Raw genomic sequence first — 13,512 nt, forward strand, 5'->3', positions numbered from 1 at the left:
CATGTACATTAACATAAAAGTCATACTCTTATGCAGTATGTGGCTGTTGTAAACCCAAGACATGTTAACAAATATATTGTTTTACCCAGCCTTACAATGCATTTCTGTACAAATAGTATTTATAATTTTTGAAGAAGCGTGTGATTTACTGCCCACTTTTCTGGTATGTTTAGTCTGATACTGCCTTAACTAAATAATGTATGTAGTCATTTAGTTTAAAGTTTCATGCATGAATGCATAACTCTAGATTTTTATTTCTTAGATTCCATAGAAAATACAACGTGTAGGCAGCTGTAGGAGCGGAGATGGTACTGTGTTTTCAGTGATCTGTGGAAAGCTACACTTGCTTCTGGAAATAAGGGAAACAAAAGCAGAGTATTTTAGGAAACAGGCAATATCAAACCATAAAAGAAGCAACTGTTGCATTTTCTTTTACTGAATAAAGCAGTATCAGATGTGGATGCTTGCACAATAAGTAACTGCTTTCCACAGAACAAGCCAGGCTTTGGAGAGGAAAGTTGCCTTTTAAAGATGAGAGAGATGATGAAGCAAAGAAATTGAGTAAGGTCCTGGAGGAGTGCAGGTCATGGGGAGGCAAGTTAGAAAATGAATTTGTACAACTTCTTTGTTCCCTCAGCAGCTGACAAGTGGTTGAAGTGTCAAGTTAGATACAACACTTGAATATTCAAAATCGATCCTTCTGTGGAAATGTCTTTTCAACACAGAGCCTTACAGTGATTTCTTTGTTGTTTCTTTTTTTTTTTTTTCTTCTGTTAGCTGTAGCTGGTGGTGTTATTTATGTAAAACCTGAACTCTTGGTTATAACTCTCAGATATGACTTGGTTATATCTGGCTGACAGTTGTGGATATGCTTAATACTTTTCTCTTTTTGATATTTGTTAAGATAGATGCTGCCTTTACAATAAGGGCAGACATTCCTTTTCTGACTAACCTGAAGTATTAATGGTATGCAGAATTTTCCTTGTAATGAGTAAGAACTTCTTGGATGGCAGAGTCGATACAAATTCTGGAAAGAAGTGGCTTGTCAGTAGCTTGCGTCCAGACCAAGTATTTCTCCATTGACTCTTATTTGTTAGTGGAAAGACCCATGGTACAAAAAGTGGTTTTCTGATCTGCTGGGTACTGACAAGAAGGTCTCTGCTGGCTCTTGTGCAACTTTTAATGACACATTAGCTATGTTATTAGGCAGTATTTTTTATTGGGTTGGATGAAGTCAGGAATTACAGTTTAGTCTCAGCAGACAGTCAGAGGGGGAGAGAGACAGAGGGAGACAGAGGCAGATGCTGCTTAAGAAATAATTAATGAAAGCCAACATCTTTGACTCCCATTTTGAGAATGAGGAAGAGGTTAATGAACGAATGGAAGACTTCAGATACTAAAGACAAGCACTCTTAGCTTACTTGCAGAGTGTTGGGTTTATGTTTCATTAGTGACAGAATGTGGGTGAGGGTAGGGTAAGACAGGATTGAGAGATGGTCCATCTTAATAATTCCATGTTTAAATTGCTGTACTTGTACAAGTATTTAAAATTCACTGTTGAGAACAACTGACAATGTCAAATTATTCAGTTGTAAGACTTTAAATAGGTGTTGTACTCAACCCTTTCCCTTGAAATGGCAAGGTATTTAGGAGAATTTATATGGTATAGGATAAATGAGATACTTCCCATCTGCAAAACTGCCTTTCATCTTAAAACATTTAAGTAACCCGATTTCATTTGTAGATTAGGAAACCTGACTGGCTTCTTTTGGAAAATGTATCAGTGGCCGTATCAAAGGAAAGCAACAGCCTTTTTTTAACTTGACTCAAGGTTTATATAGAGAAACTCAGTCATCAGACCTTGAAATAACCTCTGGAAACTATAATTTTTTTTTCAGTATACATGCAGTTAGAAATGATATAGAAGTTTGTTTTTTCTCCTGTGAATCCAACAATTTTATGAATTTTATTAGGAACTGGAGATGGATCTTTTTCTCTACAGCCATGTGCATAAATACCAGTGGACTGTATCATTTGAAAATTCCAGAATTTTATCAACTTAAAAGATAAATTTATTTTTCTAAAAAATACATGCTTCAGTTCTACAAGCATGTTTTCTTTTGAGACCAAAATAAAGAAATTGGAGGGGGGGAAGGAATCTCTTAATTTAGCACAGTATTCTCCTGAATTATTGTTTCAGTAGGTCCTGAAGCATAGGGCAAGCACTGAAAGGAAGTCATAAATAGTACTCAGATTTCTGTTCTGTAATTCTTTGATTTTCTCTGTTCCTAAAACAGCTGAATAATCACCTCTGTTGCCTAACAGAGTGTTTCAGTCACACTTAATTTGCGTAATCCTTAATTTTATGTACAGGGAACTGAATCTGCAGTAGAATTGGAATTTACTATCAGGATGCTTTTTTTTTTCTTTCTTCTAGCTACTTTAGGCAGAACCCATAGTTGAAAACATGAAATAGGGTGTTTTAAAATCTGTTTATAGGTTAGTACTCTTTATCACAAACTTTATGAAGTACTTTGGATAACTGTGAGATTTGAAATAAGTGTATTTTCAATTTATTCTGGATATCCCTACCTGTAAAAAGGCACTTGGTTTAAGAATTATTTTTGGTGAAATATATCAAAGTTGCATTTTGGAAAAAACGTTTACAAGGTTGTGAATTATCTTGGCCTAACTTATATTTAAAAATCATCCTGACGCTCTTTTAATGGTCGCTGTTAGAAACACAGCTTTCTAAAACAGTCTGTGTAAGCTGTTAAGCATCTCTTTTTAGGATGAGGTCTTCCTTTAGACTTAGGTATGAGATACCATATCAGTAAAGTTTGAAGGGAGCTTAAGTTAATTACTCTGAACTTAAGAGTTGTTAGATGTTGTGCTTAGGCCAACTTACTGTTTATATGAGCTTATTGCTATATTTTATTATTTCATACTGCTGAGATATGCAGTATTGCATATTGAGATAATTAATGAAATAATGAAATACAACGGCATATATGCTAAATATGTGCTGTTTAACGAAGTGCAATATTGCATAATTACCTATTTTTTTGAGATACTAACGACTGTTTAAATGTTTTATTGAATAGATAACTCTAAAATGTATTTTCACATAATCTACATCTTAAAGTACTTCCGGTATTTAAAGAAATGCAAATATAGATGATTGTTATTGTGTAGTGGAAAAAAAAACAATATATGAAAAGATCAAAGTCTCTTTTTTGCCTTTTTTTTTTTTCTAAGGAGGTAATGTCTGGAGTGATGTCTCAGTAGTTAATTTAAGCATGAACTGGATAATACCTGTCACTTGGGGGAAGAAAAATTAAAATACAGTGGGCTTTAGCTTGTAGTAATAAGTGTTGGCAATACACTACAGAAATTTTAGTTATCTTCTGTTTTGTTTTGGAGCTAATTATGTTTAGAAATGCATAGCTCAATAAGCACTAAAAACAGTTTGATAACAGAGCAGGTGGCTTAGATGTTAATATTTGTGACACTGGGGTTACATGAAAAGACTAAATATATCATACCAGACTTGCTAGATTTTTTTTTTCAAAATGAGAATGGCATAGTTTTTTCTGTTGTATATAGTACTAAATATGCTGTTATTTTATTGTTTGATAGTTGAGAAATCTCACACACATGCATGTGGAAGTTGAGAAACACAAGTGTCATCTTTTCATATTTTTTCTGCTTAGTAAAAGTCGTCTCACAATATAAGCAGCAGTCCTGTGGCACTTGTCATGATTTCTTGTAAGGCAGAAGACAAACACATACTTCTCGTGAGTAGAAATTCTCTCCTTTTAGAAATGAGAGAAATTTTATCCCATTATTGGTAGAAGTGCTTGTTGGAGCATCCCGTGCCTTGCTGTTTTCATGTACACTGTAGAGTTGTGTGTTCTGGAAGAATATCTGTGGCTCATCTCTGGTTAAAAACATATTTATTCACTTCCGTGCGATTACAGTTATTGCATTCAGAAGTAAGATTTTGATTTTTGAAATTGGCATGTATTAAATCTTGAATTATGTAGTTAGGAATACTTTTCATTTGGGCTGATATTTTACGTTGAAGATAACGATTGTTTTATTTTTGGTTTCTTAAATATGTTTTGGTTTCTAAAATTCTTAAATGTAGTTATTTTACAAACTTAATTTTCCTTGACCTTTTTCTTGTGTAGTAAGGTACTGTTTTCATTGACCACCCATTATTTCAAAGTGGAAGAAGGAGGTGAAAGATCAGTCTGCGTCACCTTTGGCTTTTTCTTCTTTGTGAAAGCAATGGCAATTTTGATTGTGACGGAAAACTATCTAGAGTTTGGGCTGGAATCAGGTAACTCCTTTCTTTAGTGTTTTTTTTAACGGCCTTATTCATTGCATGACTGGAAAAATGATTTCAAGTCTCTTAGGAATTTTTGAGAAACACCTATGTTAATATTAACTCTATATGTGATGCACTTGCTTTGGAATACGTACTCTTAAAGATATCCTGTATGTTTTTCCTGCTTTGTTTTAAATATTGTGATATTAATGGGTTGTTTGTTTATATTCACCTTCCAGGCAAGGTTGTTTCCTTATCTTTGCCTTATTTTTGACCTGTTTTGCCTTGCATAGTAAAGTGAAGATCTACTGAGAAAAAAAAAAGTACTTAGTTCATCAATTGATTTTGATATTTGTACATTTCATGACCATGAATTAAAAGATGTTTTCAAAGACTGAAAGAATTATGATAGCATATGAGTACTTTTAAAAAGATGTCCTGTTATGTAGCGTTTTATTTCAAGGGATTCTGTGTCTGTATTGTTATAAAATACATATAATGTATGTGTCTCTGCAGGATTCTCAAATTTCTCGGAAAGTGCTATGCAGTTTCTTGAAAAGCAGGGTTTGGAATCACAGTAAGTTTTTGGAAATACATTGATTTGCATTATATTTACATTTATAGCTGAACCACTTGGATTTTCTTAGCAAGCATTTGTCTCACATGCTTTGCTCTGGTACATGCTTACAGTCCCTCTAAAAATGTGTAGAGGTGAAAATTATTAGTGAAAGTTCTTTCTTAGTATTCATAAGTATCTTGTTGCATTTTTGTTTTCTCTTTTTAGTTTGGACATAGTTTCTACACTGATACTTTGAAAGGAAAAAAAATCAAAACTGTAAACATTTTTTTCAAGGTAACTCTTAGACAGTACTTCAGTTTTGCAAAGATTGGTTAAAACAGAAGATAAACATCTTTTTGCTGTTCCTCTGGTATGCAAGAGAGTAAGCGTTCAAAAGCTTCAGACGGAGCTTGCAGTAAAGCTGGCACTAGGAGTAAAGTTTGTCTTTCAGTCACATTTTCAAGTTATAATAGTGTTTTCCTCTTACACAAATACATCTGCTTGCTATAGGATATCCAAGTTTTGTTTAGACTGTCACAGAAAGGTGTTGTTGCTTGTGATGTTGCTTCTATAGACAGTTGCTGTTACAGGCAGCTTTTGTGTATTGTAAAATGGACTTCTGCTACAACACAGTTCTTGCACAACAGCTCTAACATACGTTTATGGGGTATGTCACTACTGTGGGAGCTCAGCTTTGAATTTCTTGCTTGGAAGTTCTCAAGTACCATGCCAGAACTATGGGGTTTCTTTATTTCTGAAGAACAGAAGTCTCAAATTTTGCCTACTTAGAAAAGGTAGCATTTCTAGATACGAATAATCTAATGAAAAACCCTTAACTGAATCCTGTGTGTTTCATAACCTTTCTTCACTCTGGTTTTCCTAAGCTACTGCAAGTTTTCTAACTTCTGTATTAATTTTCCTGTTAGTGTTCATTTATTTTTTAAACTTTTTGCAGTGCTTCGGCTGTTTACAGCAGTGATTGAGTTCACGATGGTGTCTCTTGGTAGTTTAAGTGATGTAGGCTAACTACCAATCTAAAGCTCACATGGATAACTAGAATTGGTTTTGTTTCTCTTTAATCCATTTATATGTCACTTGTTTTTTGTGTATAATCTAGTGTTTATTAATTCCATAATTCATTTCATCCTGGGTACTTTTTTCTGTACTTGCTACTTAATGCATAATTCATTAAAACAAACAGCATTAGTCACTTGGAAGAGACACGTTAATTGGACACATGTATGTTTTTTATAAATTTGTGGAAAACTGCAGCAATAATTTTGACAGAGCTTTTTAATGGATAAAAGCAGAATGCAGGTAGTATATCATAAAAGTATTCATTTTGTTTTTGATCATTTAAACCTGTAATATATATGTTCCTCTGTTAGAAAAATAACCACTGAATTGATTCCAGTAGCTTATACAGTTTGTTGTTAATTACAATATAAAATCACTCTTTTTTTTGTTTTGCTCTACTAACAGATTTAACATCTTGTAGGAAGTGGCTTAGGTTTGCTATTCACTTTAGTAGTTAACCAGGTGACTTGCTTGTTTTTGATTTTAGTTCCTGAATGGTTGTAGTGATTCTAGAGTAAAACTGTAGAATACTTTTTGATTAAATATTAGTTACTGTTGAGTTGAAAGTAATCTCTGATACCCCGCCCATCAACTTCCTCCCCAAGAAAATGCTTATTTCCTTTCTTTTCTTTTAGGGGTCCTGTGTCTAAACTAACCTTCAAATTGTTCCTGGCTGTTCTGTGTTCACTTATTGGTGCTTTTTTGACATTCCCTGGCTTGCGACTGGCTCAAATGCATCTGGATGCTCTGAATTTAGCAACAGAAAAAATAACACAGTAAGAGAAAATATATGCACATAGGTATATGCTACTCAGTCTTAAATCTTTAATGTCTGAAAATAAACATTCCACACTATTCCAACAAGAAGGTAGGGACTAGGATTTCTGCCGCTGCCTGCTTCTTTTATCTCCAGCAGACTTGCCACCTGCCAACTTTCTGGTCAACCTGTGCTCTGCCAGTCTTAACTTCTTTGCCTCATAACTAGAGTCCCAGTTACAGGATCATTCCTCTCCTTTCCTTCTGTGAGAACTCCACCAGGAATTGTTTGTTTACTGATGCCTTTCCCCCATCATGTCTCTTTGGAAGTTCAGATAAATGTCTGGAAGAAGGGATGCAGCTGTAGACTTTTTTCATGCACACCCCTCCCCAGCTAGAGTGGCATCATGCTTTTGTTAATAAATTTAGGAGAGATCTGAGGCAAAACAAACACACAACCCCCCAAAACCTGAAAGAAAAAATAGCTTCAGAAAGGGAGTAAAGTGGAAAAATGTTTAAAGAGAATCTAAATCTCAATGAAAACTCTGTTAACAAATTTTGAAATTACAGTAGCATACAGAAATTTGTTGAAATTTTTATAACTTTAAATGAAAGTAAAATTTATTTTTTTCATTATTTCTGTGCTTCTTACATTATGATGACCCAGATATTTAATAAGGGTCAGACTTTAATACCAGTTTAAAGGAATATTTTAATTTTCAACTGCTCTTGAGTTTGGTAGTAAAATGTTTTCTCAGATTTAACTATCTTTTCAGCATTCTCTGGTTGAGGGAAAAACTCCAAATGCCTTTGATCCTGACCTTTGATATCTAATAGATGTTAATGGCATGGATGGAAGCTGTGGCATAGGCCATTGTGATTATTTAGTCTGGCCACTGCTAAGAGAATGATATTTTCTAAAATGAAAATTATTTATGCATAAACTTAGATCTTTTATTTCCAACAAATTCCCAGCTTAAGAAATTAATCTGTGTTTAAAGAGGGTCCTCCTCTCTTGGTGAATTGTTAACTAAGTACCCTGTGATAGATTTGAGCTTATTGTAGTTTGAATACGTCCAGTTAGAACTGCAGGCTGTTGGCTTCTGTTTTATCTGCTGTTAAGTTTCTGTCTATGTGTAGGCTGTGACCAAGTCAGCTCTTAATCTATTCTTTTTGGCTAAATAAACTGCTTAGTTTTTCATTTTTACATGTATAAATATTTTAAAATTTCTTGTGCCTTTTCTGTGACTGTGCTATAATTTTCCAAAGTCTTCCTTGATCTATGGACATGAGATTCTAGGCAGAAATATGAAATATCTGAAACAGGACATCATTTAATCAACAACTAAAAGGTTAATTGATAATTACTAGTATGGGGTCGTGAAAAATAAATCTTGTCTAACAAGACAGGATTATATTCAACTGATTGTTGAAGATAACATTGTGCAGCACCGAGCAAATTATTTTCAGAAGTCTGGCAATACTTTGTCTGTTCAAGTGGAACAATATAAAACAAACAAACAAACCACTCCACTGAATGGATTAAAACTTGGTCAGACATCAGTGTAATTAAGTAATGCAATTAGAAACAAAGAAGCATCGCTGAGAGATAGCTTTGAATGGGCCTGAAGAGATCAGTATTTGCCCTTAGCAATGTGTTTTTAGCAGCGGGTAGATCATTATTGACTGTTTGCAGTAGTTTGACAGTGACTAAAGGGGAATAGTAAATGAGGATGACGTGTCATTGATACAGAGCTCTCTAATTTAGGTGCAGGAAAACAATGCCTTTTTCTGCAGTAAAATAGAAGCTCATACTTCTGCAAAAGAAAACATAGGGGACAAGCTGTAATTGCAGAATGTGAAACTTAGAGAAAACAGTTATTCCCATCCGCCAAAAATGTAAATGGTGAGCTGCTGCTTCAACAGCATGGTCAAAATGATTAAGATGATTCGTCTGTATATACAGAAAGAGTAAATGTTGGGGAAGAACGGAAAAAAAATAATCCGATGTCACTTTTAATTTTAGTAGTTTGATTTTAGTTTAGCAGAAATATGCTTCCCTGTATATGTTTTGGAGTCGTCCTAATCAATTTGTACCGTTTTCCTACACGTTCACTCATTTTCCAGAGCCTACTTTGAGAGTCCTTTAGCCTTTCTCCCTCAGATAAACAGATGAGGGTTCATGCCACCATTTGGCACGTTCCAATCCATTAACCCAGTAAGGATGCCTTAAGTACCTAGAAGCTCAGGTGAAATCCTTTCACAAGTTACTGAAATGCTTTGGACTCTTCCTTGGTGCTGTCGAGTTCCCTAGCAACACTGGATAACTCTCAGTGCTTATTTCTTTATCTGAAACTAATGGTTTAAATGCTGAGGTGACATCTGAAACGCACAAACATTTTAATGGGTTTAGGAAATTTGATTGTTTGAAATCAATAGAGTCTTGTGTTTTCAGAATAACTTTGGATTATCTCATATTTTCTGTAGTATAGAACTGTCCTTGGAGATGGCTCTACAGACAAGCCAATTCTGTTAGTGAGGAAGCATTGCGTTAACAAAAACACCAGATTTACAGCACTGTAAACAGTTTCATAACTGTTTTTGTTTTATTTGGATAACACAAACTGATCGGTATAGTGGGGTTCAGACTGTTCCTAGGAGTGGAATGAAGAAAGGTAGTTAATTTCAGGAAAAACTCCAGAAAAAGTCTCCACTTTCACCTTTTAAATTCTATTGTCTCTTTTGTAGTCAAAGAACTCCTTTTACATTAACAGTGTGGTTTCATGCAGAGCTGTTAAAATGGAGTAGCTTTTTTTTTTTTTTTTGTAGGAGTATCTTTAATTGAATGTAAATACCAAGTTTCATTTAGTCAAGGTTCCTAAGAAAATTCTTCATTAAGCTGGGTATTCTGACCTCTGAGAACTTTTTCCCCTGGTCTGCATAGATAATGGAAATTAATCTGAGTGCCTTTTTAATAAAGCAAAAAAAAATCTTAATATAGCAGCATATTTTCATAATTATCTGAGATGTTGGCTGTCTAGATTAAAACTAATAGCTACTGCAGTTTGGCGTTATGCTATTGTATGGAAATTTTCAACAACTGTCTTTTACTATAGTGTGGTATAATAAAATGCATGTAGTTCTTTTGATTAGATTGTTAGAATATCTAAAATGTATTCCAAAGAGAACTTTTAAAATCACGGTCAGTGTGATTTCACAGTATGTAATATTACTGTTTTTTTGAAGTGTAAGTCATACTTCTAAATATACAGAAGTAATTTTATTAGTTATCTTTTTCCATCTATATTAAAGTTTGGATTAATCCTTGTGAATCCGTATCACCGGTTTCAACAGTATGGTAATTGTTTGCATTTAATAACATCCCCCCTTTTTTTTTTCTTCTTTCAGAACGTTGCTACATATAAACTTCTTGGCACCTCTAGTTATGGTTCTTCTGTGGGTAAAACCAATCACTAAGGACTACATTATGAACCCGCCTTTGGGCAAAGAGAGCATACCTTTGTAAGATTCCCTTTAAAAATTTTTTCTGGGGTTTTGAGGACAAAGCCGTAAGTCTTAAGTAGTGCCCTGTGAAAGTTTTAGCAACGTGAAAGACTAAAAATTGAATAGCATCCTTCATTAAAGGTATTGTGGAAGTTACAGCTGAGCTCTAAAAGGCTTCTGTTGTATTAGAAGAATGAGTCACGGTGTTGAATGCTAAGGTGGTGGTTCTGAAAGAGCTGCTATCTTCTCACATCTCTTTGGTAGAGTAAGGGGTTGTGCTTTATAGGGCTGAAATACCGCCTAGGGTTGTACTCTGACAAGGTATCTAAGGCATCTGAAGTGCACATTTGCTGTATGGAACTGTGCATCTCAAAGCCTGCAGTTACCTGAAAGAGTTGCTTTTAGCATCCTGTCTTCATACTCAAATGCAAGCACTTAAGAGCTGTTACTGTTTACAAACAGGTGGATACTAATTTGGATCTAATGTTGTAAAAGGGCTACTAAGAAGTAACAGTAAAGAGATAATCAGGGGTGGGAGTGAATATTACTTGTACACAATCTTCGTAACTGTGGACTGTGCATTAAGTATTTTTGACAATATGCTTGAAGCTTTCTTTATGGAAGATACGAGCAAATAACTCTGCAGCAATAGGTGACCTTTGGAAAACAGTATTACCCTTTTTTTAATCTACAGAATGTCAGAAGATACATTTGACACCATGAGGTTGTGGATTATAATCCTGTTGTGTGCTCTGCGGTTGGCTATGATGCGCAGTCATTTGCAGGCCTATCTGAATCTAGCCCAGAAAAGCGTGGATCAGATGAAAAAGGAAGCTGGCAGAATAAGCACAGTTGATTTACAAAAAATGGTAAGTATAGTGGGACTACGGTTACATATTCGGAGAGATTGCTCTGGTCAGTTTCTGTTTTTTCCTGTTTGTTGTGTTGTATTTTCATTCAGCTTTAGCTCTGGTGCCTAGACTATATTTCCTATCAGAAAAACACTGTTACTGAGAAATTCTGTAAACCAAAATATGGAGAGATGCGTGATCTATTTTATGCAAACACGTTGTCTTAAGCTATTCATCCGTTGTTGGAAGATACCTCTTCATGAAGTGTCCTTTACAATACTGTGGCAAGCATTTTGCTTCTTGGTGTATTCCTGTTCAGCATGAGAATAACCTGGGGAGTGAGTGCACAGAATGTGTGGTGATTTGTTGCTACAATATAAGGGGAGGAAGACGGGGACAGTCTGGTTTAGATAGAAGGGCAAAATAGTGTTACCTAGTTCAAACTGTGATTTTTAAATTGCAGCAAAATTTAAGATAGGATAGTTATATTTCAGGATTAAATAAGACACATTCAGTTCTGTAAGGCCACCCTGAAATGTACTAGCCTAGCTACAAAATTGCCTGTCTTGATACTGTTGCAAGTAATACAAAAGATGGGATTTTTTAAAGAAAAATAATAAAATAAACCATCAATGAATTAAGAAGGTAGAATTTGTAAGCTGTTACATGCTGCCTGCGAAGTAAACTTTAGATTTCTAGTGTTGCGTGATAGTGCTGCCTGAGGATCTTGCTGCATTGGGGTTTTATTCCGGGAGGAATATGTCATAAGACAAAGACTGTTCTTTTAGGGTCATCACTGTTACCTATAATCCTGTCCTTGTCTCTACCAAATATCCTACGGTCATAAGAAGATGGAATTTTTCAGATTTTTAGTTAAAAACAAAGTGACCAGTATTTGGCTTCAGAGGAACAGTTAGGAAATAGAGGTAGCAACAATTGGTTATGACAGAACTGTATGACAGAAGGCTGTCGTGAATGCACAGCTTTAGTTTTGGGAGCTTTAGTCCTATCCACAAAACAATAATGTCTTCTGTACATGGTGTTTCTTAAGTCTGTTTATCCAATACGTCTGTGTCTTCTTTTTATGAAGCCCATGGCTACTAAATAAAGTTCTGTCTTGTTTTATTAGCCATGTTTGCTTTCTTTCTCCTGTAATTCTTGGCAGTAGTCTTTTCTACGTGTCTTACAGCAGTGATCATTACTTTTTTTTTATCATATTCCGTCAGATATCTTACGGTATTTCTCATGATTCTTCTGTCAGTGTTTTACTGTATTTTCTTCTCATGTTAGTTTTTTGATGCTTGCTCATGTCAGAGCCCTTTGAGGTTTTGATGTGTTTCCAAAAATGTAAGGTCTACCTTCATCTTTTTTGCCACCCTGTATTCTATTCTTTTCTAAAATCCGGTTAGCTTTATTTCATTGATCGCTTGCTATCGATTTTATGACTTTTTCCCTTCTTTATTTGATCTAGTCTTTTAGGTCAATAGCTTATATAAAATATGCAATGCAACAATCGAAAGAAATAAGGAGCAGGGTGTAGGAATAACCTCAGTGGGTTTCAAAGAGCCATAATGTATATCTGAAAGAAATTCCATTTAAATGCATTGTTATTGATCATCTACTAATGACAAGTCCTCTTGTCATTGTTTTTAAAACTAGAAGAACTTGCATTTGAAAAGAAACTGCAACGATAACCAAATTTTCATTTACTTTTGATGAAGCCTTGGACTGACTACTACTTCATTCGTATAGCAGGATTTAGTCTGTAAATCAGTAGGGACTTCAAAAATTAACCATATATTTAGTTTTGATTGTTGTATATTGAAATAGGAGTCTTTGAACAGTAATATGCAGTGCTCATAGGCAAAATTGTTTCTGTTAGTTTTAACAGAACATATGCTTTTAGTTATTTCCTTTCAGAGTGCCTTCTCAGGATTTGATGTATCCTGAAACAGGAGTTCATCAGCTAGGGATTTCTTTGTTAGGTCTTTTGAAGATAATACGTCACATACTGAAATAAGCTAGAAAACTTTTATGACAGCATTTATGCATAAGCGTTGTTTTTTAATAAATTGCTTGTTTTTCCTGAATGTGTTCATAAAGGGTTGGTCTGATCACCCAGAACTCACCAATAACTTTTTTTTTCCCAGGTGGCTCGGGTATTCTATTATCTTTGTGTAATTGCACTGCAGTATGTTGCACCATTGGTGATGCTCCTTCACACAACTCTGCTTCTGAAAACACTAGGTAGGCAAAATTTGATGAACAAAAGTGAGTTCTGTCCTCTACAGGGCTTTTGTATTTTCAGTTATCTGTGGAGAGTTAGATTGTTTGGGTACTTGTAATCCAGAAACAGGTTGTGGTTTCCAGCCATTTAAAATTTTCTGATATGTGGCTGTTAAGCTGTCCTCTTCTCTTCCAGCTTTTGACAT

General features: G+C 34.8%; 1 protein-coding gene across 2 annotated transcripts in view; it reads left to right on the plus strand.

The window, feature by feature from the left end:
- Window positions 1–13,512, plus strand: part of TMEM161B (transmembrane protein 161B) — a 39,637-nt gene that overhangs the window by 17,717 nt on the left and 8,408 nt on the right. The window contains exons 6-11 of one of the 2 annotated variants that reach the window (XM_080573585.1): window positions 4,194–4,345; window positions 4,850–4,910; window positions 6,605–6,745; window positions 10,134–10,247; window positions 10,924–11,098; window positions 13,231–13,327. In XM_080573585.1, coding sequence (XP_080429711.1) covers window positions 4,194–4,345; window positions 4,850–4,910; window positions 6,605–6,745; window positions 10,134–10,247; window positions 10,924–11,098; window positions 13,231–13,327 — 740 coding nt within the window. The remainder of the gene's footprint in view (window positions 1–4,193; window positions 4,346–4,849; window positions 4,911–6,604; window positions 6,746–10,133; window positions 10,248–10,923; window positions 11,099–13,230; window positions 13,328–13,512) is intronic. The other variant, XM_080573586.1, reaches the window with a different exon arrangement.

Source organism: Anser brachyrhynchus (genome assembly GCF_964034855.1).
Source record: "Anser brachyrhynchus genome assembly, chromosome: Z".
In the NCBI taxonomy this organism is placed as follows: domain Eukaryota; kingdom Metazoa; phylum Chordata; class Aves; order Anseriformes; family Anatidae; genus Anser; species Anser brachyrhynchus.